At 38.4% G+C, this 25,228-nt stretch overlaps 1 protein-coding gene across 1 annotated transcript in view; it reads left to right on the forward strand.

Annotated features, from left to right (window-relative positions):
- The window catches only part of MetRS (methionyl-tRNA synthetase 1), a 34,366-nt gene that overhangs the window by 3,583 nt on the left and 5,555 nt on the right, over positions 1–25,228 (forward strand). Inside the window, exons 4-19 of the mRNA XM_073081699.1 lie at positions 423–566; positions 1,434–1,531; positions 3,246–3,365; positions 7,663–7,779; positions 8,155–8,230; positions 9,103–9,230; positions 10,444–10,548; positions 12,000–12,177; positions 12,722–12,886; positions 13,298–13,399; positions 19,252–19,369; positions 20,740–20,810; positions 21,440–21,537; positions 22,040–22,188; positions 23,618–23,750; positions 24,524–24,667. Of these exons, the coding sequence (XP_072937800.1) occupies positions 423–566; positions 1,434–1,531; positions 3,246–3,365; positions 7,663–7,779; positions 8,155–8,230; positions 9,103–9,230; positions 10,444–10,548; positions 12,000–12,177; positions 12,722–12,886; positions 13,298–13,399; positions 19,252–19,369; positions 20,740–20,810; positions 21,440–21,537; positions 22,040–22,188; positions 23,618–23,750; positions 24,524–24,667 (1,946 nt within the window). The remainder of the gene's footprint in view (positions 1–422; positions 567–1,433; positions 1,532–3,245; positions 3,366–7,662; positions 7,780–8,154; positions 8,231–9,102; positions 9,231–10,443; positions 10,549–11,999; positions 12,178–12,721; positions 12,887–13,297; positions 13,400–19,251; positions 19,370–20,739; positions 20,811–21,439; positions 21,538–22,039; positions 22,189–23,617; positions 23,751–24,523; positions 24,668–25,228) is intronic.

Below are 25,228 nucleotides of genomic sequence, written 5' to 3' on the forward strand. Positions count from 1 at the left end.
GCGAGTGGTGCGATGAAGGGAGGATGATGTCGGCACCAGATCAAACAGTTCCTCAGAACACCCACCATTGTATTAATTGTCACTTACTTTGATACTGAAGGAAAACATCGTGGGTAAACTTGCATACCTTCGAGAGATCATATAAAATGTTCACAAAGGTATATGAAGTCTACCAATACGCACTTGGCCAGCGCTGGTAACTATGTTCTAATACTTCTCATTGAGAGGTGACAGTGATTGGTTGATGATGATTATTAATATTGTATATATTTTATTTTTATTTGGGAAACATACAATATTTAATACACACAGTAACTTTCACATAGACATAACAATAACAGCCAAGTTTTTGTCACACAAATAAATTGTTAACTCATGACAAAGTTCTATTGGTCACTCATGAAACATCTGACCGTTTCCAGGACAAGCTCACAGCGGCCGATCTGTCAATATGGAGCACGCTCTACCCGCTGTATTACAATGAGGAGTTGCGGCAGAAATATCTGTACCACTGTAGCAGCATCGCCAGCTGGGCGGATAACATCGCCGCGGCTAAGGCTACTCAGGTCAGTTTTTTTATTGTATACGAGTAGCAGACGAGCATGCAGTCCACCTGATGGTAAGTGGATACTGCCGCCCATGGACATCCGTAATCAACCCCAGATAGGATTAGATATTCCTACCTGAGGTCGGCCACAGATGCGCCGCTACCCCTGAGGACTAAGCTGAAACGCCTCGGAGAAGTCTGTTTCCCTTACCATACCCTTCAAACCGGAACACAGCAGCGCCTAACACTGCTGTTATTAGGTAGAAATAGGTGTGGCGGTGGTGCCGCCGGAGTAGAACCACAAAGGGTTCTACCACCTTCATGTCCACCTACCCACTTCAGTTATTTAGTTTGTAGATTTAGCTGTAATAAATATTCAGTCTATCCAATATTTTGCCTACCAAAGTGAAGGTGGTAGAACTCTTTTTGAATCCACTCCGGCAGCACAAGTTATTAATTCTCGTTATTAATATAAGTGAAGGTGGTAGAACACTGTGTTCGACTCCGGCGGCACCACCGCCACACCTATTTCTGTTGTAACAGCAGTGTTAGGCGCTGCTGTGTTCTAGTTTGAAGGGTGTGGTAAAGGAGACAGACTTTTCTGAGACCTTTAAGCCTCCTCAAGAGTAGCAATGCATCTGTGGCCGACCACAAGTAGGATTCTAATATTATCCAGAGTTGATTACAGATGTCCATGGGCGGCGGTAGCCACTTACCATCAGTTGGACTGTATGCTTGTCTGCTACTCCTATAATATATAAAAAATTATATATTATAGGATATGAAATATAATTTTTTAGGAAGGATTTGAAAATAAATGTTTTAGCAACTTAAGCTTTAGCATAAAACTTAATTTATGTAATCTTATCTTGAATTTTCGTTACAGGAAGCCTTAGCACAATGGGGTGGGTCACCCAACGGTCCGTTCGGTCCCCAATCGATCCTCGGCGCCCCACAACTTGTGCATATGATGTCGCCTGTCATGTAAGTATTTTAGGATTATGTACTCCTAGTACTTTTGGGTTCATGCATAGATTAGTACAGATTACTAGAAAATAAATAATAGTTTAAAAAAACTAAAAAAATACACTTTTTATAGAAAATCCAACTAAAAAATTGAAAATATATTTTTTTTAATTTGAATTAAGAATAGTGTAAATACGATAAAAATATTTTTTATTGTAAAAAAAAGCGTGGGGTGCATGGTGTCAATAGTTATAAATATTTTATTGATAGATATTGAGTAGAAGGATTATCATTTTGATAATATCTTAAAAAGCACCCCATCAGATTCCTTTATTGGTCTTAACGCAGACCTTCCGGGTCTCAGGAAAACAAAAATCGCTGATCCCGATTATCCTAGTAAGGATAACGGGTCAGAATGTTTAAAATATTGAATTGTCATCGGTCCTTAATAAGTATGCCAAATTTCGAGTTAATTCGACGTTTTGAAGGGGGTTAAAATCATGTTGAAAGATTCCGTTACATACTAACATACCAACATACATACGTCTCAAGCTAATAAAGGTATTAATGAAACCAGTTTTGACAATTGAAACTGTCACTGGTTACGCCGCAACGCTTATTCGCTTGTGCATACAATCCCATCCGCAATCATCCAATCCCGACGCACGTACTCCGGTGACGTCTACGATGACGTACTGTATGCACATTGGCCACTAGTCCCAAGGACGGTTGAGTGGGCCTTGAGCTACGCGCACCGCGCCGCAATTGCGTACCTTCTGTTCGCGACCACGTGGCCCTATTTTTCCGCATTTTTCCGCTTTTCACATCGCGCACCGCAAACCGCATACCCGCCTAGAATTAGTGCACAGAATCCAGAGGACCTGCCGAGCTGCAACTACAAGACCACAAGTACGTGCGTTATTCCATAGGGAAAGCTACCCAATTCTTCTTTCTCCGCGCTTTCTCTATTTCGCCTACCTAGTTCCAGTGTGCACAAGTTATAGGCATCAAAACCGCCACCCCAGTCACTGTCATCTATTTTCGTGTTTGAAAAATATTAAAAAATGTAGTTTTTAGAGCATTTACGAATGAAACGATATCTCTTCGCACTTTTTCTTCGATTTCGTGTTGTTTTTGCACCACTTAACTGCAATGCCGATATGGCATTGTTCCGCGTAAATCACACCATGCAATCGGAGACGTAGTGGGAAAACAGTCAGCCATTTTAAGTATGTGTCAGCCATTTGTGACTTCCTTCAATTACAAGGCGGTGAGCTATCTATACTTATACTAGTGGTGCCCGCGGCTTCGCCCGCATTTTAAAGAAATAATATGACATACATAAAACGGAAAATTTGTTCCTTCATTGGAATCACAGTGGTGCCATCTGTCGAAAATTGGTCTTACCAACTCCCAAACCCTCGTGGGCTCTTGGACAACAACTTTGCAAAGGATCATCACTTGATCAAATGCATAGTTTCTGATTTTATAACTTACGAATTAAAAATTAATAAAAAAAAACCTTTTCCCACGGACTAAATTTTGAATCTAAACCATTCTCAAGTCCCCTTGAACACACACAACAAATTTCATCAAAATCAGTCCAGTCGTTTAGGAGGAGTTCAGTGACATACACACGCACATAAGAAATATATATATAAAGATATGTTTTGAACCCGTAAAAGTTAAGTCTTGGGTATTTTTTTAAGAATTCTGCTTAAATCTGTTCCAGGTCTCCAGACGAGGGTCCAGGTGAAGCGGGCCCCACTCCAGAGGAAGTGGACGCGGCCAAGGAAGCTTGGCTGACCGGGGTACAGAACCTGCAACCGCCGCTCAAGGAGGAGAAATTAGTGTTAGTATTATAACATAATGCAATGTGCAATTACCCTCTAAAGTGGCCGAAAAGGGTTACAAAATAGTAAAATAATAAAAAAAGATTTTGAAGGCGGTAGAACCCTTTGTGGTTCGACTCCGGCGGCACCACCGCCACACCTATTTCTACGGCTATGTGAACTTGGCACCCGACTTTGGAAAATTGAACTTTTTTTTTATGATTGTTATAGACTATGGTAAGTAGTTGTTTGTAGTAAAAAATAATTCCTTTGTAGTTGGTCCAAAAAAAATTGGTGACCTTGAAAAAAATTCGAACCCAACATAGAAAAATCGAACGTTTTTTTTATGATTCCTATAGACTATAGTGGGTAGTTCCTTAAAGTAACATTCTTTTGATAAAACTAACTCAGAAACACAACTAAAAGACTTTGAAAAGTAACCCATGACCCCTAGATTCGATCAAGATTCCAATAAAATTATTACAACTACAAACAAAATTATCGCCAATATGAACAAAAAACAAGTACTACAAACTAAACTAATATACTGCAAACAAAACAGAGTTACTACAAACGGAATTATCGCTACTACAAACGAAATAGGGGAACTACAAACAAAAATATCGCTACTACAAACGAAATAGAGCTACTACAAACGAGTTATCGCCAATATGAACAGAGTAGAGTTACTACAAACAGAATTATCGCTACTACAAACGAAATAGGGGAACTACAAACGAAATAGGGGAACTACAAACGAAAATATCGCTACTACAAACGAAATAGAACTACTACAAACAAGTTATCGCCAATATGAACAGAATAGAGTTACTACAAACAGAATTATCGCTACTACAAACGAAATAGATCAACTAAAAACGAAAATATCGCTACTACAAACGAAATAGAACTACTACAAACGAGTTATCGCCAATATGAACAGAATAGAGATACTACAAACAGAATTATCGCTACTACAAACGAAATAGGAGAACTACAAACGAAAATATCACTACTACAAACGAAATAGAACTACTACAAACGAGTTATCGCCAATATGAACAGAATAGAGTTACTACAAACAGAATTATCGCTACTACAAACGAACTCGTTTGTAGTAGTTATATTTCATTTGTAGTAGCGATATTTTCGTTTATAGTAGCTCTATTTCGTTTGTAGTAGCGATAATTCTGTTTGTAGTATTACTCTGTTCATATTGGCGATAACTCGTTTATAGTAGTTCTATTTCGTTTGTAGTAGCGATATTTTCGTTTGTAGTTCCCCTATTTCGTTTGTAGTAGCGATAATTCTGTTTGTAGTAACTCTATTCTGTTCATATTGGCGATAACTCGTTTGTAGTAGTTCTATTTCGTTTGTAGTAGCGATATTTTCGTTTGTAGTTCCCCTATTTCGTTTGTAGTAGCGATAATTCTGTTTGTAGTAACTCTATTCTGTTCATATTGGCGATAACTCGTTTTTAGTAGTTATATTTCGTTTGTAGTAGCGATATTTTCGTTTGTAGTTGATCTATTTCGTTTGTAGTAGCGATAATTCTGTTTGTAGTAACTCTATTCTGTTCATATTGGCGATAACTCGTTTGTAGTAGTTCTATTTCGTTTGTAGTAGCGATATTTTCGTTTGTAGTTCCCCTATTTCGTTTGTAGTAGCGATAATTTTGTTTGTAGTAAATCTATTCTGTCCATATTGACGATAACTCGTTTGTAGTAGTTATATTTCATTTGTATTAGCGATATTTTCGTTTGTAGTTGATCTATTTCGTTTGTAGTAGCGATAATTCTGTTTGTAGTAACTCTATTCTGTTCATATTGGCGATAACTCGTTTGTAGTAGTTCTATTTCGTTTGTAGTAGTGATATTTTCGTTTTTAGTTCTCCTATTTCGTTTGTAGTAGCGATAATTCTGTTTGTAGTAACTCTATTCTGTTCATATTGGCGATAACTCGTTTGTAGTAGTTCTATTTCGTTTGTAGTAGTGATATTTTCGTTTGTAGTTCTCCTATTTCGTTTGTAGTAGCGATAATTCTGTTTGTAGTAACTCTATTCTGTTCATATTGGCGATAACTCGTTTGTAGTAGTTCTATTTCGTTTGTAGTAGTGATATTTTCGTTTGTAGTTCTCCTATTTCGTTTGTAGTAGCGATAATTCTGTTTGTAGTAACTCTATTCTGTTCATATTGACGATAACTCGTTTGTAGTAGTTATATTTCATTTGTAGTAGCGATATTTTCGTTTGTAGTTGATCTATTTCGTTTGTAGTAGCGATAATTCTGTTTGTAGTAACTCTATTCTGTTCATATTGGCGATAACTCGTTTGTAGTAGTTCTATTTCGTTTGTAGTAGCGATATTTTCGTTTGTAGTTCCCCTATTTCGTTTGTAGTAGCGATAATTTTGTTTGTAGTAAATCTATTCTGTCCATATTGACGATAACTCGTTTGTAGTAGTTATATTTCATTTGTATTAGCGATATTTTCGTTTGTAGTTGATCTATTTCGTTTGTAGTAGCGATAATTCTGTTTGTAGTAACTCTATTCTGTTCATATTGGCGATAACTCGTTTGTAGTAGTTCTATTTCGTTTGTAGTAGTGATATTTTCGTTTGTAGTTCTCCTATTTCGTTTGTAGTAGCGATAATTCTGTTTGTAGTAACTCTATTCTGTTCATATTGGCGATAACTCGTTTGTAGTAGTTTTATTTCGTTTGTAGTAGTGATATTTTCGTTTGTAGTTCTCCTATTTCGTTTGTAGTAGCGATAATTCTGTTTGTAGTAACTCTATTCTGTTCATATTGGCGATAACTCGTTTGTAGTAGTTATATTTCGTTTGTAGTAGGGATATTTTCGTTTGTAGTTGATCTATTTCGTTTGTAGTAGCGATAATTTTGTTTGTAGTAAATCTATTCTGTTCATATTGGCGATAACTCGTTTGTAGTATCTCTATTTCGTTTGTAGTAGCGATATTTTCGTTAGTAGTTGATCTTTTTTGTTTGTAGTAGCGATAATTCTGTTTGTAGTAACTCTATTCTGTTCGTATTGGCAATAACTAGTTTGTAGTAGCTCTATTTCGTTTGTAGTAGCGATATTTTTGTTTGTAGTTCCCCTATTTCGTTTGTAGTAGCGATAATTCCGTTTGTAGTAACTCTATTTTGTTTGCAGTATATTAGTTTAGTTTGTAGTACTTGTTTTTTGTTAATATTGGCGATAATTTTGTTTGTAGTTGTAATAATTTTATTGGAATCTTGATCGAATCTAGGGGTCATGGGTTACTTTTCAAAGTCTTTTAGTTGTGTTTCTGAGTTAGTTTTATCAAAAGAATGTTACTTTAAGGAACTACCCACTATAGTCTATAGGAATCATAAAAAAAACGTTCGATTTTTCAATGTCGGGTTCGAATTTTTTCAAGGTCACCAATTTTTTTTGGGCCAACTACAAACGAATTTTTTTTTACTACAAACAACTACTTACCATAGTCTATAGGAATCACAAAAAAAAAGTTCGATTTTTCAAAGTCGGGTGCTGAGATTTTTTTCAAGGTCACCAATTTTTTTTTGGGGCAACTACAAACGAAATATTTTTTACTACAAACAACTACTTACCATAGTCTATAACAATCATAAAAAAAAAGTTCAATTTTCCAAAGTCGGGTGCCAAGTTCACATAGCCCTATTTCTACCTAATAACAGCAGTGTTAGGCGCTGCTGTGTTCCGGTTTGAAGGGTGTGGTAAGGGAGACATACTTTTCAGAGGCGTCCCAGCTTAGTCCTCAGGGGTAGCGGCGCATCTGTGACCGACCTCAGGTAGGAATATCTAATCCTATCTGGGGTTGATTACAGATGTCCATTAACGGCAGAAGCCACTTTATCAGGTGGACTGTATGCTCGTCTGCTACTCCAATATTATATTTAAAAAAATAAAGATAAGAAAACCTAGTCGGGTTTTTGTTGAAATTTGACGCTTTAAAACATTTTGAAGTCTAGTTATGACTTTTTATAGTTATCCGAGGCGTTCCAGCTTAGTTCTTAGGGGCAACGGCGCTTGTGGCCGAGCTCAGGTAGGAATCTAATCCTATCTAGGGTTGATTACAGATGTCCATACAGCAGTAATCTTACCATTAGGCGGACTGCATGCTCATCTGCTACTCCTATATTACATAAATAATTAAAGTTAATCACATCGTAACAATATTGCGCTGCTAACGAAATGCATTTTTATCAATCTGTAGTCTAAACTACTCTAAACCCTCATTCTGAGAGTAAGTCTATGCCCAGCAGTGGGACAATAATGACCTAATGTTATATTTACAGGTTACCAGTGAAAGGCAGGAAGAATGTGCTGATAACGTCAGCCCTACCGTACGTCAACAATGTGCCCCATTTGGGAAACATCATCGGATGTGTGCTGTCCGCTGATATATTTGCGAGGTATTGTTTATTTACCACTATCGATTGCGTCACACGAATATCTTGATATTTTGACCCCGACACAGTTGGCGATTTAAGTGAACCCCACCCTACCACCCCTTCCTAGCGTGACGTCACATATTTTGCAAATTTACATCTGGAAATTGTTAAATTAGAACAGCAGGTCCGAAATTATTTTAGAAAAAAAAATATAATAGAAATAAATATTTTTTCTATATTTTTTTTATTTTTGTAATATGGCTTAGGTATTAATTGTTGCTGAATGCTGAAAGTGTTTTTTTTTTTAGAAAATTACGAAAGACTAAATGACAACTTTAAAAAGTTCTTGTGTACTGAAATTTGTTTCTATAAAATAATTTTAAAATAAATTTTCAGGTACTGTCGAATATGTGACTACAACACGCTATACATATGTGGTACGGATGAATATGGTACCGCTACTGAAACTAAGGTGAGTATTTTTTTATAATAAAGGAGTAGCAGACGAGCATGCAGTCCACCTGATGGTAAGTGGCTACTGCCGCCCATGGACATCTGCAATCAACCCCAGATAGGATTAGATATTTCTACCTGAGGTCGGCCACAGATGCGCCGCTACTCCTGAGCACTAAGCTGGAACGCCTCGGAAAAGTCTGTCTCCCTTACTACACCCTTCAAACCAGAACACAGCAGCGCTATACTTCTGTTATTAGGCAGCAATAGGTGTGACGGTGGTGCCATCCTAGTCGAAACAGAGGGTTCTACCACCTATGCAAAGGCCATTGCAAATGTCATTCCTAATGGCAATCTACAGGTTCGCAACTATCATTTGCTATTTTAATTAATAAACTTATCCTTCTTAACTTAACTTAATCTTAACTTAAACTGATTCTTCCCAGAATTTGATCCTTACAAGCAACACTATCAAATAGTGGAATAATATACAGGGTGTATTTTTTTCCAAACGAGCTTCGATTCCCGGGAAGGGAAAAAGATATTTTAAAAAAGTAATGATGTAGTTTTAGTTTTTATCAAAATCGGCCTAGTAACTCCTTTCAGCATGTTTCGCTAATTCTTATGGTTTCGGATTTGGCCCTGAAGGCCTATTTGAAAAATTCACCCTGTATATTGAACCATAGGAGGTCAGTTCAAATTCTCAAAATGCATTCACTTCTGCGGCTACTGTGATAACAAATAGTAAAAATAAATAGAAATTTGATTGTACGGAACCCTCTGCGTGCGAGTTCGATTCGTACTTGATTCGTTTGTACCTTAGTTGGTTGGTTGGCTATCGTATGGTGACTTCCTTCATAGTCGAAACTAATTCACCCTTATTGTGTTCAGGCTTTAGAGGAGGGTCTAACCCCGCGTCAGATCTGCGACAAGTACTTCGACATCCACAACTCCGTGTACCGCTGGTTCAACATCGGCTTCGACTACTTCGGCAGGACCAGCACCGCGGAGCAAACTGAGTATGTATATGTCGTGTATAGTCCGCGCCAAACTGCTAGTCCGCTCTGAATATAGGAATGAATCGCATCGCCATAGCAAATTGTATGAATACACCTCCACGCAACAACTTCACAGCGGACTTGCAGTTTGGCGCGGACTATACTGTCTTACACACACATACACAGTCAGTCAAACATACACGCGTTAAATATACATTCACACATAAAACATCGTACATGTGGCGAGTTACGAGATGGCGCTACTACTACTACTCCGAATTACGGTATCGATTTTTTCTCAACATCGTCTACATATACAATATGTGTGTGTGGACATGGGCTCCTATTGCCAAACACACATATTGACACACACACGAACACACGTACACACATACACACATGAAAATACACACAGGCGCGCACGCTAATGCACGTACACATATTTAAACAATACACATTTACGAACAGTCAAAAAAATTCACGCATACACTAAAATATATTCAGGTAAACACAAAAAAAAAATGTGAGCCGTCACGGGATGCCTGGCAGATGTGAAACATCGACATTATTTTGTAAAAGTAATATGCAGAAAAGAACATATTGTGATAGGAACTAAATATGTCATAATGATAAAATAAAATATTACGATATTTTTCCAGATAACGATGACTATTTATTGAATTCGATTGCGCATGGCGACGCGTCGCCACACCGTACACACTACTGCATATAGACTGTATATATATACCATCGTATAGCGTCGCCACGGCATGCGTCGCCACGCCAGAAATCGGTTTTACGTGCGGCTATAGATGTTTCACATCAAAACCCAACCATGCTCTCTAAGGCAGTTTGCCAATGATACACACACACACACACACAAGCGCGCACTTACACGCGCACATAATACACATATAAATTGTTTAAGAATTTTTAATCTCACAAAAATACATTCTGACACACCTAAGACCTACTCAATACCTACTTACACACAAACACACATTAACATTGTGTCTTACGAATTCTATTTCACTCTCCTAACATAGTCTCAACGTATCGTAACGTTCTTTTCAATTTAAATTATATTTATTACGAATTTTATTTTTTTAACAGCAATGTAACTTTAATTTTTAATTTTTTAAGTTATTTTTACTTTTACAATTTTTTTTGCAATTGTTATAATTGTTAGTTTTCAAATTATTTAAGCTAATTTTAATTAAACTTTGTGTTTCAGAATCGCACAGAAAATGTTTCTCAAGTTGATGGACAACGGCTTCGTGTCGAAACAGGCGGTGGATCAGCTGTACTGTGAGAAATGCGAGCGGTTCCTGGCTGATAGGTATGTATTGTTTTATAAAACAAACAAGTGTGTTTTCTATGTCATAGTAAATCCTTGCTGTAGATGTCTGTTATTTGATATTTTTTTATAATATAGGAGTAGCAGACGCGTTCAGTTCACCTGATAGTAAGTGGCTACTGTCGCCTCTGGACATCTGTAATCAACCCCAGATAGGATTAGATATTCCTACCTGAGGTCGGCCACAGATGCGCCGCTACCCCTGAGCACTAAGCTGGAACGCCTCGGAAAAGTCTGTCTCCCTTACCACACCCTTCAAACCGGAACACAGCAGCGCCTAACACTGCTGTTATTAGGTAGAAATAGGTGTGGCGGTGGTGCCGCCGGAGTCGAATCAACAAAAATTTATAAAGTTAGGGAAGTTATCAACTTATCGAGGTTCTACTGTATTAGTTTGAGCAGTTTTTATTAGCTCGCAGACTGATTTGTTCAAACAGTTAAGCAGACTTTTAACTGACGTATAGTTCGCGCCAAACTGCTAGTCCGCTCTGAAGTTGTTGCGAGCAGGTGTAGTCATACAATCTGCTATGGCGACGCGATTCATTTCTATATTCAGAGCGGACTAGCAGTTTTACGAAGTATACTTAATCCAATCCAATCCAATGATGAATCAATGCTTCCGCCAATTTTTCCACTCACCCAGAATTATCTAGAATCTAGATTACTTTTAGTTCATCTACATTTAGTTCATCTACATTTAGTTCGTCTACATTTAGTTCATCTACATTTAGTTCATCTACATTTAGTTCATCTACATTTAGTTCGTCTACATTTAGTTCGTCTACATTTAGTTCATCTACATTTAGTTCATCTACATTTAGTTCATCTACATTTAGTTCATCTACATTTAGTTCATCTACATTTAGTCCATCTACATTTAGTTCATCTACATTTAGTTCGTCTACATTTAGTTCATCTACATTTAGTTCATCTACATTTAGTTCATCTACATTTAGTTCGTCTACATTTAGTTCATCTACATTTAGTTCATCTACATTTAGTTCATCTACATTTAGTTCATCTACATTTAGTTCGTCTACATTTAGTTCATCTACATTTAGTTCATCTACATTTAGTCCATCTACATTTAGTTCATCTACATTTAGTTCATCTACATTTAGTCCATCTACATTTAGTTCGTCTACATTTAGTTCATCTACATTTAGTTCATCTACATTTAGTCCATCTACATTTAGTTCATCTACATTTAGTTCATCTACATTTAGTTCGTCTACATTTAGTTCATCTACATTTAGTTCATCTACATTTAGTCCATCTACATTTAGTTCATCTACATTTAGTTCATCTACATTTAGTCCATCTACATTTAGTTCGTCTACATTTAGTTCATCTACATTTAGTTCATCTACATTTAGTCCATCTACATTTAGTTCGTCTACATTTAGTTCATCTAGATTAAAATTATTTCCCAGGTTCGTAGAAGGCACGTGTCCACACCCAGGCTGTCTCTACGACAGCGCCCGTGGAGACCAATGCGACAAATGTGGGAAACTGATCAACGCCATCGAGCTCATAACACCTCGCTGCAAAGTGTGCGCCAACAAACCCCGCGTGAGGCAGAGCGAACAGCTGTTCATAGAGCTGGGACAGGTTGGTGCCACGGATCGTGTATAGACACCGACAGGCGGCAGTGTGGCGAGCTGATCTAGCCATCGACAATAAGTAATCTTTTTTATAGCATAAGAGTAACAGATGAGCATGCAGTTCACCTGATGGTAAGTGGCTAGTGCCGCCCATGGACATCCGTAATCAACCCCAGATCAAATTAGATTGCTACCTGAGGTCGGCCATAGATGCGCCGCTACCCCTGAGGACTAAGCTGGAACGGAAAACTATGTCTCCCTTACCACACTTCAAATCAGAACACAGCAGCGCCTAACACTGCTGTTATAACAGAAATAGGTGTAGCGGTGTTGCCGGAGTCGAAACCCCAGAGGGTTCTACCATTTTCCAAATCTACTTAAATTCCACAAAATATACATTTTGCATAAATAAAATAATCGAAATTTTAAGATTCTATTTTAGCTCAAATACAGGGGGTATTTTAGCTCCATTTTAGCTCAAATACAGGGGGTTCAGTCACTAATTATTAAATTACTTTTAATTAATTATTTAATCCAATCCCATTCACCAGTTGGAACCATCCCTTCGTACTTGGATATCGTCAGCGGAGGGCGGCTGGTCTCCCCCGGCGCGGGCTGTCAGCCGGGCGTGGCTGAGGGACACCCTGCGAGCCAGGGCTGTCACCAGGGACCTTAAGTGGGGTGTGCCGGTGCCCGTGGATAATTATAGGAATAAGGTGAGTGAACTAGTTGTTCGTTCGTTCATTCATTCATTTAGTTATTTATTTATTTAACCCTAGACTACCACTTTATTTGCATGCTGTCTTCATCTATAATTGTAATGCCACTTAACTCTTTTCTCTTTATTTATGACTAGCTGACCCGGCAAACTTTGTACCGCCTCAAAATCTATTTATCAAATATATTTCATATAAAATATAGCCTATGTTACTCGTGGATAATAAAGCTTTCGAATGGAGAAAGAATGTTTAAAATCGGTGCAGTAGTTTTTGAGCCTATTCATTACAAACAAACAAACAAACATAGTTTTCCTCTTTATAATATTTGTGTAGATTACCGCTTTTATTTGGTGTACACTATGTTGCTGATCATGAATATATAAGTAAATTTTAATATATTGTGTTCAGGTATTCTACGTGTGGTTCGATGCGCCTATAGGCTACCTGAGCATAACTCAGTGCGCCACAAAACAGTACGAGAAGTGGTGGAAAGCCGACAAGGAGTATGATGTGAGTATTCGATCTTCAAAATAACGCTTTCTACACACACAGCCCCACACTAGGATTCCTTGTGTCGTGGGTGCCATGGACACATATAGACAAATACACAAACACTCAGACCCAGAAACAGAAATCTAAATTCATAATGTAGATATCTGTCTGGCCGGGGATCGAACCCGGGACCCTTTGCGCGTCAGACTGGTATGGTGTTAATGTTTTATACATAGTTCATCAACAAGGAACTAGATGGCGGTACAAAAAATCATTGTGAATCACAAGAAAAATATTCCTAAATAACATCTTCACAGTGAAGTGAATTGTTAGACAGGGAACCCTTTAAAAATAATTGCAAATTTGAACTGTATATCTTGGTGCTCAACAACTTTAAATTTGTGTTGTATATTGGAACTCTAGTAGTATGTTGAAATTGTAATTTACTTATATTCAAGACTTAGAATATTTTCTCTGAAACCAGGGGAATCCATGCCCGATTTTAAGTTATTTTTATTGTTCTAAAAGACTTGGGAAAATTTATGCTATAAATTAACTTAGATTATTTCGGCGTCATGGAGGCAATAGTTAACTTACAAGTAGATCTAAAGGCGCGTATCATTCGAGCGCAAACTAACTTTAAGAAGTCTCCGAAAGAAAGACTCACAAAAGAATATTTGGAAGGGAGGCTAGAGGCATTAGAGGCCTTATGGTTAGAATTTACCTCTGGTCATAACAAACTTATTTGTATGTATAATACGAAGGAACTAAAATCCATTGATTACAAAAAGGATGATATTTATGATACAACGGAGGATGTTTTCATAGAGTATAAGTCAGATATTAAAGAAAAATTATCTCATTTTAATGCTCCATCCGTTTTATCTAAATCTCATTGTAGCAGTAGCTTAAACGTAAAACTACCTAAAATTGATTTACCAAAATTTTCTGGCCATTATTCCGAGTGGTCATCTTTTCAGGATTTATTTAGTTCTTTAATAATATCAAACAGTTCTTTAAGCAACGTTCAGAAATTACACTACTTGAAAAGTTCTTTGACCGGTGAAGCGGAGCAATTGTTAAGGCATATTACAATACAAGACTGTAATTTTGAACGATGTTGGGAGCTATTAACCGAAAGATATAATAATAAAAGGTACATTTCACATCAGGTAATTAAAAGATTTTTGAGTCAACGAAATTTAACTGTTGAGTCCGCACAAGGTTTAAAAGATTTATTAGACACGACAAACGATTGTTTAGCGTCATTGAATAACGTAGGTATAGACACCAAAAGTTGGGACATTCTAGTTATTCATATTTTAAGTTTAAAATTAGACACTGAAACACGACGTCAGTGGGAATTCCACGTGGCAAGTCTCACTGACGATCTCCCAACTTACAAGAACTTTGAGGAATTTTTAACTACTAGATTTAGGGCTAACGAATTTCTCACTGCTAAAGAAACTACTAGGGTTAGTCAAGTTCGAAACAATACCAAAACATTACATGTTGCAAATATAACATGTCCATTTTGTATGGAAGCTCATAAATTAATATTTTGTAAAAGGTTTCACAAGGAATCTATAGAAAGCAGACGTAAATTCGTTCTGGAAAATAATTTATGTTTTGTCTGCATGGGTTACAATCATTCGGCCAGAGATTGTCGCATTAAAATTAAATGTAAGATTTGCAAGCGAGATCACCATTCTTTATTGCACCCCAATGGTAGGGCGGTCGGGACAACAAGTAACAATGCAATTGAAGAGAGTGTTGTCGCACCTTCAGATAGTGCAACTTTTTCTTCGGCTGGTCCAACTCCGGTTGTTTCGTGTTTCTCAACAGACAAAGTGCGCCAACAAGTCTTGCTCGCGACGGCGCTCGTCCAAGCGATCTCCAGAAACGGAGAAGGATATGACGTTAGGGCACTCCTAGATCAGGGATCACAATCGTCCTTCGTTACTGAATCCACAGTTCAGTATTTGGGTCTAGAGAAGGTTATGACAAGAAACAATATTACAGGTCTGGGTGGAGAGAAAAATATTGTCTCCAAGGCGGTAGTAAACATTGAAATTCGGTCCCGATTTGATCCAAGTGTGGCAATACAAGTAAGAGCACATGTGCTCAAAAGTATTACGTCTCTTCTCCCAACTAGAAGAGTTGAGGCAATAAAGTGGCCAGGAATAAATAGACTTGTGTTGGCCGACCCAAAATACTACGCCCCTAGTCGAATTGATCTTTTGTTAGGAGCCGAAGTATATGGAAAAATAATACAAGAGGGCTTGGTAAAGGGTCCGATTGGTACACCAATAGCGCAAGCAACCAGTTTGGGCTGGATATTGTCAGGAGTGGTTAATTCGTTAAACAAACCTCCTGTGAGCATTAATGTAATGCATTGCTGCACAGACAGCGATGTGTATTTGAAAAAATTCTGGGAGATTGAATCCGATGTTCCCCAACCGAAACGAATGATGTTCACAGATGAAGAGAAGCGGTGTGAACAGTATTTTGCAGAGACGACTAAGAGGGATATAAATGGGCGATATATTGTTCGCCTTCCTTACAAGAATGGCATCCCTGCAGTGACAGCTTCGAAGGAGATAGCTGAAAAACGATTCAAATCGTTAGAAAAAAGATTAGACAAAGATGAATCATTGAAGTATAAATATCAACAATGTATAGACGAATATTTAAATTTAGATCATATGGAAATTGTGCCTACCAGTGAAATCGAAAATCTAAAGGCAATCTACTTACCTCATCATGCGGTAGTCAAGGAAGATAGAGAAACAACAAAGGTAAGAATCGTATTTGATGCTTCCTGCAAGGGTGGGAATAATGTTTCATTAAATGACCAGTTATTGGTAGGACCTACCTTGCAACCCGAGTTACGGCACATCATCATGCAATGGAGAAGCTCGCCAATATGTATATCTGCGGATATTGTTAAAATGTATAGGCAAGTGAAGATTGATCAGCAAGATGCCGATTCTCAAAGAATTCTATGGAGGGAGCACAAAGATAAGAAAATGAAACATTACCGACATACCAGAGTAACATTTGGCACGGCGTCTGCTCCATACTTGGCGGTGAAGGCTCTTCAGCAGGTAGCACACGATCATGGCGCAGATTATCCGTCAGCATCTGAAAGAGTACTCAAACACTTCTATGTTGATGATTTGTTGACAGGAGTTCAAACTATTGAAGAAGGGATAACTGTTTATAAGGAACTTACCGAACTACTAAGCAAGGCTGGTTTTGAGTTGCAAAAATGGAATAGTAATAGCAACGAATTAAGAAAAGCAATGAAAGCATGGGATGGAAATGAAGATCTGAAAGAAAACCTGAAAATAAGAGAAGATGAATTAACAAAAATAATGGGACTTACCTGGAACCATACCGATGACACTTTCCGCTACGTAGTAAATCTTCCAACTCTGCAGGAACCTATAACAAAACGAAAAATTATTTCAGACATATCACGTTTATATGATCCACTGGGGTGGATAGGACCTAGCATGATTGTAGCAAAGACAATAATTCAAAAATTATGGTTAGCAGCACTAGATTGGGACGATGTAGTACCCGATAATTTATTAAAAGAATGGGTTACTTACCGCGAAGAACAACCAATGCTTGAAAAAATACGTATACCAAGATGGGTTGGCACTACAGCGACTGATGTTCATTACGAGCTACACGGCTTCTGCGACGCATCGAAGAGGGCGTATGCGGCGGTAGTATATATGCGTGTCGTTGATTCCTTAGAACAAGTCACAGTATCTTTAGTTACAGCAAGAACTAAAGTAGCACCTGTAAAACAAGTGTCAATTCCTAGACTAGAATTGTGTGGAGCTGTTTTACTTAGCAAGTTGTTGTTAGAAGTGTCACAGGTAATGAATGTCCAAAAATATGACATTCACGCGTGGACGGATTCAACCATCGTGCTGGCATGGCTAAATAGTCATCCAAGCAGATGGAACGTGTTTGTAGCGAATCGGGTGTCAGAGATCTTAACTACTTTAGAACCTACTAATTGGTGCCATGTAACATCCAGGCAGAATCCCGCTGATTGCGCGTCCCGAGGATTACGTCCTTCAGAACTCATAGATAATGAGTTATGGTTTCATGGACCAAAATTCATCTCCTGCCATCCTATCACTTACCTGAAACCTCTGGAAGTACATACTGATATAGAAGCAGTTAAAACACTAAAAAGTCATTGTGTAACCTTAGAAGATTCAGTATGGGACAAATATTCATCGTTAACAAAAACTATAAGAGTTATGGCATATTGCAGGCGGTTTATCATAAATTGTTACAAAACATCTGAAAATAAATTAACTACAAAATATTTAACAGCAACGGAATTAAATCAAGCTCTAATTATCCTAATAAAAAATTGTCAATCAAATTCATTTAACGTTGAAATAAAACTAATAAAGGATATAAAAAACTTACCCAAAACCAATAAATTGAGATCTTTGAATCCTTTTCTTGATGAAGATGGAATATTAAGAGTAGGAGGACGACTATCAAACGCAGTGTTGCCTTATAATAGGAAACACCCTATCTTAATTCCAAAACATTCACACTTAACGGAACTCATTATAACAGAAGCACACAAACAAACGCTTCATGGAGGACTGCAGTTGACTTTGACTTATATTCAAAATAAATATTGGGTAATAGGTGCCAAACAATTGGTCAAAGCATATTGCCGCAAATGCGTCACTTGTGTGAAAAACTCGGCTGTCACAAAAACACCTTTCATGGGGCAGATGCCAGCCGCTCGAGTAACACCGATGCGTCCTTTTTGTCACAGCGGTGTCGATTATGCAGGGCCGATTCAAATACGCACCAGTAAAGGAAGAGGTCACAAGTCCTATAAAGGATACATTTGTTTGTTTGTTTGCATGGCAACACGGGCCATACATTTGGAAATCGTCAGTGACCTAACTGCTGAAGGCTTTTTGCAGGCATTTAAACGATTTGTGGCTAGACGGGGCCATTGTTCACATTTGTGGAGTGACAATGGCACAAACTTTGTTCGGGCAGCCACTGAGTTGAAAAAGGGTTCTGCTGCCGAACGAAGACTCATACAGAACATAGCTGAAGCTTTGGCCAACAACTATTGCGAGTGGCATTTTATACCGCCTCATTCGCCAAACTTCGGAGGATTATGGGAGGCCGGTGTAAAATCGGTAAAACACCACCTGAAGAAAGTCATTGGTAACTCGACTCTAACATTCGAAGAAATGGCAACTGTATTGGCTCAAATAGAGGCATGCCTAAATTCACGGCCTATGTCAGTGCTCAGCAACGAGCCAGATTTCATATTGACACCGGGACACTTTCTTATAGGTGAAGCACCGTTAACCGTTCCGGACTTCGATATAGAACATGTAAAAGTCAACAATCTGAGGAGGTGGCAACATATGGTGACCGCTCCACCAAGCTCGTAACACTCGCTTCAGTTCTTTTACGACAAAAACAATAATAAAAATATAATTAAAATAAATAGACATGGAGGTTGAAACTGGGGCTCGCGTACAAGGGGTCCGAGGTTCAAATCCCACGCACATCTGATTTTTCAAAGTTATGTGCATATTAGAAATTAATTTTCACTTGCTTAAACGGCGAAGGAAAACATCGTGAGGAAACCTGCGTATTTGAGAGTTTAAAAAAGTTCTCAAAGGTATGTGAAGTCTACCAATACGCACTTGGCCAGCGCGGTGCACTATGGCCTAATCCTTCTCATTATGAGAGGAGACCCGTGCCCAGCAGTGGGACAGTAATGGGTTGATGATGATTTTTTACAATTTTTGCATATTTTTAAAATTAAATATTTCTTTCTTTCTTTCTTTCAGGTGAAACTCTACCAGTTCATGGCTAAGGACAACGTGCCCTTCCACGTGATAATGTTCCCTGCGACAGTCATAGGTGTCAATGAAGGGCATACCTTGGTCGACCATATATTTGCTACTGGTGAGTGGTGGGGGTGAAGGGTGTAAGAGGGGGGGAGGGCAATGACGTCACTTAATTCTAGAAGTAAGGGGGGGGATTGATGTTTGATTTTTAATTTATGCTGTGCCGAGTGGTGTAAGTGGAGGAAGAGGGGGGGGGGGGGTGACGTCATATTACATAGTTTACGGGACATAAGGGGAGTTGTGACGTCACATAAAGTTTACTTTGAGGTGAGACAAACAATGAGGGGGGACTGTGACGTCACATATGTGCCCTGCGATAGTCATCGGTGTCAATGAAGGGCATACCTTGGTGGACCATATTTTCGCTACTGGTGAGTGGTGGGGGTGACGGGTGTAAGAGGGGGGGGTGACGTTACGTAACTTTAGGGGGAGATGAACGGGGGGAAAAGGTTGACGTATGTGTTATTTTTGCTGTGTGGAGTGGTTTAAGGGAGACGGGGTGACGTCATGCGTGTTTAATTTAAGTGGAGACAAAGGATGGGGCTTGTGACGTCACATAACTCTAGTTTAAGGGAGACATACAAGGGGAACTGTGACGTCACTTATGTTTACTTTGAGGTGACACAAAGGATGGGGAAAGGTGACGTCACGAATGTTCCCTGCGACAGTTATAGGTGTGAATGAAGGGCATACCTTGGTCGACCATATCTTTGCTACTGGTGAGTGGTGGGGGTGAAGGGTGTAAGAAAGTGGGTGACGTCACGTCGTTAAGTGGGGATAGGGTTAAGGGGTTAGTGTGTGAGGGGGGATGACGTCACGTACTTTTCATTCACGCTGTGTGGAGTTGTGTAGTCCAGTTTATGGGAGACAAGACCAAAGGGGTTGTGACGTCACATAAGTTTAGTTTAAGGTAACATAGAGGTGAGGGTGTTGTGACGTTACGTATATTTCCTGCGAAAGTCGTCTGTGTCAACAAGGGACATACGTTAAGGGTTAAGAGGGTGGGGGATGTGGCGTTCCCTTATTTGCAAATAATATATAACTCGAAGGTGACTGACTGACATAGTGATCTATCAACGCACAGCCCAAACCACTGGACGGATCGGGCTGAAGTTTGGCATGTAGGTAGATGTTATGACGTAGGCATCCGCTAAGAAAGGATTTTGATCTATTCTACCCCCAAGGGGGAATGTTGAAATACGGGATGAAAGTTTGTATAAATCTTCTTAGTTAATAATATTACTTAGTTACGCGAGCGAAGCCGCGGGCAAAAGCTCGTTTGCAAATAAACACTGATGGTTTGGGAGATAGGGGGGATGGTAGAATTTATGACGTCATGAATTAGGGGAGAGTTAAAAGAAATACACTTCGAGAGGGAAATTGTGACGTCACGTGAAATAAATAGTAACATGATGTTTTGTTTTACAGAGTATCTCAATTACGAAGAAGGCAAATTTTCAAAATCGAGAGGCGTCGGAGTTTTCGGTACGGACGCACAGGTAAAAAAAGCAGCTGATTTTTACACTGGCAACTTTTGATGCTTATACGTCTGGCAAAGTTTAAATTTTGCATCTTTGAAAACATTTCCTTTTTACATCCCTGCCAAGATTTGATTTTTACACTCCTAGAAATATGGATTTTTTATACCCTTGCCAAGATTTAAAATTTTAAACCCCTGCCAAAATTTATATTTTATACCCCTGGCAAAATTTCATGTTTAATCCCTTGGTAAAATTATAATTCTATTCCCCGTGTCAACATTTCTGTTGAAAATAAGTAAATATTATAAACTTCATTAAGTAAAAATTAGTAGTAACCTACGATGATGAAAAAGTAGTATCATAGGTTACTAATACTAAACTCTTTGGTAATGTTTTCTGATTTATTCTTCTTGTCAAATTTTAAAGAAATAAAGATCCTATATTTTAACAATTTCTATTTGACTGCTTTGTGCAAGCCTTAAATTTGGCGCCTCTGGCAAGATTTGAATCTTATAGATTTAGCAAGACTTGAATAATAAACTCCTGACAACATTTGATTTCAACTCTTCTGGCAAGTTTTTAATTAAACCCTCTCGGCAATGTTGCAACTGATGTTTAAATGTCTAGTGTTGTTGTTGTTGTTGTAGGAAACGGGCATACCGTCGGACGTGTGGCGGTTCTACCTGGCCAGCATCAGGCCGGAGACCTCCGACTCCAGCTTCAGCTGGACAGAGCTCGGCACCAGGTACACACGCACACACACACACATTTACACCCACACAAACACGCACACAAACGCACACACACAGGCGCACACACACACATACAAACAAACACGCACGCACATGCACTCAGACACACACACACACACACACAAACGCTCTCACACAGACACACACATAATCACGCACGCACACACACACACACACACACACACACACACAAACGTGCATATGCACATACATACGTACACCCAAACTCAAACACACGCACGTTAGATCGCACACACGCGCAGCCACACCCACATACCCGAATACACTTACCCAGCTTCCTATTTTTTTTATGAACTCTCTTTGAATAAATGATAATTAATTTCAAATACGTATTTATCTTTCATGTTTTATTAAATAATACTTTTTATTTAATCAGAGATGCGCACTTGAGATAACAGCTTCGGATTTTTAACAAAATGCTCATGTCTACAATAAACAATAATTTGTTGTAACTACCTTCAATTTGTTTTACAGAAACAACTCCGAGCTCCTGAACAATCTGGGCAATTTCTGTCATCGCTCGCTGACGTTCTGCGCTAACAGCTTCAAGGGGAGAGTCCCGGATTTGAAGTTATCGAGGGAAGATTACGAGCTCATGGCGCTCATCAATAGGGAAGTCGCTGGTAAGGTTTTAATAATATAGGAGTAGCAGACGAGCATAAGCAAACGGTAAAGAAAAGCATCGTGAGGAAACCTGCATACCTGTGAAATAATAAAAAAATTGTGAGCCGTCACGGGACGCCTGGCAGATGTGAAACATCGACATTATTTTGTAAAAGTAATATGCAGAAAAGAACATATTGTGATAGGAACTAAATATGTCATAATGATAATATAAAATATTACGATTTTTTTCCTGATAACGATGACTATTTATTGAATAAACATTTATTTTCATTAAATACAAAAATTTACGAATTTATTTCAAATCGTGACTACTTAATTCGTTTAATCAGTGACTTCGGTAATAGTTATTGCGCATGGCGACGCGTCGCCACACCGTACACACTACTGCATATAGACTGTATATATATACCATCGTATAGCGTGGCGACGCGTCGCCACGCCAGAAATCGGTTTTACGTGCGGCTATAGATGTTTCACATCAAAAAGACTTCAAGGGTATGTAAAGTCTACCAAATCGCACTTGTCCAGCGCGGTAGACTATGGCCTAATCCTCATTCTGAGAGGAGAACAGTGCCCAGCAGTGAGACAATGGTGAGTTGATGATGATGATGAGACGAATATGCAGTCCATCTGACTTAAGGCTACTGCCGTGTGGACATCTGTAATCAACCCTAGATAAGGCAGAGTACTACCTGAGGTCGGCCACAGATGCGCGGCTACTGTACGCCGTAGGACTAAGCTGGAACGTATCGGTTAAGTATGTCTCTCTTACCGTCATCAACCCATTACTGTCCCACTGCTGGGCACGGGTCTCTTAGAATGAGAAGGATTAGGACATAGTCCACCGCGCTGGACAAGTGCGTATTGGTAGACTTCACATACTTGCAAAAGCAGTGATAGCCTAGTGGTTAAGAAACTTGGCCTCTTGATCGAGAGGTTCAAGATTCGAATCCCAGGCAGCTCTGATTTTTTATTAATATATGCGGGTTATTATTTAATTATCACTTGCATAAACGGTGAAGGAAAACATCGTGAGGAAACCTGCTGCACACCTGAGAGATTTTAAGGAACTCTGTGGTTCAACTCCGGCGACACTGGCACACCTATTTCTGTTATAAAAGCAGTGTTAAGCGCCGCTGTATTCTAGTTTGAAGAGTGGTAAGGGAGACATACTTTTCCGAGGCGTTCCAGCTTAGTCCTCAGGGGTAGCGGCGCATCTGTGGCCGACCTCAGATAGGAATTTAATCCTATCTGGAGTTGATTACAGCTATCCATACGACAGTAGCTTACCATCAGGTGGACTATATGCTAGTCTGCTACCCCCATATTATTAAAAAAACTCCTTTTTCCTTTTTGTTTATATTTATATTATCGTTTTTCTATATATTTTCTTAGACCATGCAAATAAAATCATGTCTCTTCCAGCATATGTCCACCACATGGAGAAGGGTCGTCTCCGGGAAGCATTGCGGCATGTGCTCAGCATATCGAAGCTGGGTAACCAGCATATGCAGAGCACGCAGCCCTGGGTGCTGCTGAAGGGCTCCGATGACGACAAGTGAGTGGGGGAAAGTTAAGAATCGATATTTTGAAAATGCAGTCGAAAAGTCGATTATTCCTAAAAAAATTTTTCAAAAAAAAATAATCGACGTTTTTAAAAAATATTTACTCGATTATTTCTGAAGCATCCGATTTGAAAAAAAACGATTATTTCTGAAAAAAAAAATATTTAAAAGAAAGAATTGAAGTTTTTATAAAAAAAAAACGAGATTATTTCTGTAACGCTCTATTTAAAAAATAAATTACTTAATCGATGATTTTATAAAAAAGGATTGTTTCTGAAACAAACGATTTTTCAAAATAAAATTAACAATAACTGTGATTTTTACAAAAAAAAACTATTATTTTTTAAATAATCTTTTTTTCAAAATAAAATTAAGAATAACCGACATTTTTTCCAAAAAAACTCGATTATTTTATTGAAACATATTGATTTTTGCTTTTGAATATTCTTTTGAACTGGTTTTGATTTTTTTCGAATTCGTGTCGATTTGTTATTTTCTTAAAGTATTCTATATATTTCTTTTGTGATCTGTCTTTGCCACAATGAGAATATATCGAGTGATATGAGAATCGATTCATTTAACAAAAAACATCGATTGTGTTTTCGAAAAATCGATTCAGCGATTGATATTTCGTAATAGAAATCAATTAATTCATATTTTTGACAAAAAAAAGTCGATTTTCTTATCGAAACAGATTAATTTTTGCTTTTTATATCGTCTTATTTTATTCCGATCGATATTATAAAGAATTATTGATTTTTTACAGGGAGAGAGGTGCAACAGCTGTGGGCATGTGTTGTCAGCTAGCGGCCCTTCTGTGTGCCCTACTGCAGCCCTATATGCCCGAGACCAGTCGTCGGTTACGCGACCAGCTTGGGTTGAACTCCACACCGCTTAGGATCAACCCACTGTGAGTGTCTTGTTATAATGGTTTAATGATCTAATTTTTTTGTATGACAGAGGGTTACCTCAAATTTAAATTTACAATGTCAATGTCGTTTCTCAAATCAGCACTGTAATCAGCACAGCAGCAGTCGAGCACACAGTTTGCTACTACAGATAAGGCTTTTTAATAATAATAATATAGGATTAGCAGACGAGCATGCAGTCCACCTGATGTTAAGTGACTACTGCCGCCCATGGGTATCTGTAATCAACCCCAGATAATATTAAGGATCCTACCTGAACTCGGTTATAGTGCTGCTACCCCTGAGGACTAAGTTGTTACGTCTCGGAAGAGTATGTCTCCCTTACCACACCCTTCAAACCGGAACAAAGCAGCGCTTAAACTTTACTTTGTCATATACATTACTTCCCAGAATTTGATCCTTATAAGCGACACTATCCGGTGATGGAATAATACAGGTGTATTTTTTTTTTCCAAAATGAACTCGTTCGATTCCCGGCTAGGGAAAAGATATTTTAAAAAACTAATATACAGTTTCAGTTTTTACCAAATTGACCACATGAC

This window comes from Epargyreus clarus, unplaced genomic scaffold (assembly GCF_041222505.1).
Source record: "Epargyreus clarus isolate Ecla_fem2 unplaced genomic scaffold, WU_Ecla_fem_2.2 ptg000016l, whole genome shotgun sequence".
In the NCBI taxonomy this organism is placed as follows: Eukaryota; Metazoa; Arthropoda; class Insecta; order Lepidoptera; family Hesperiidae; genus Epargyreus; species Epargyreus clarus.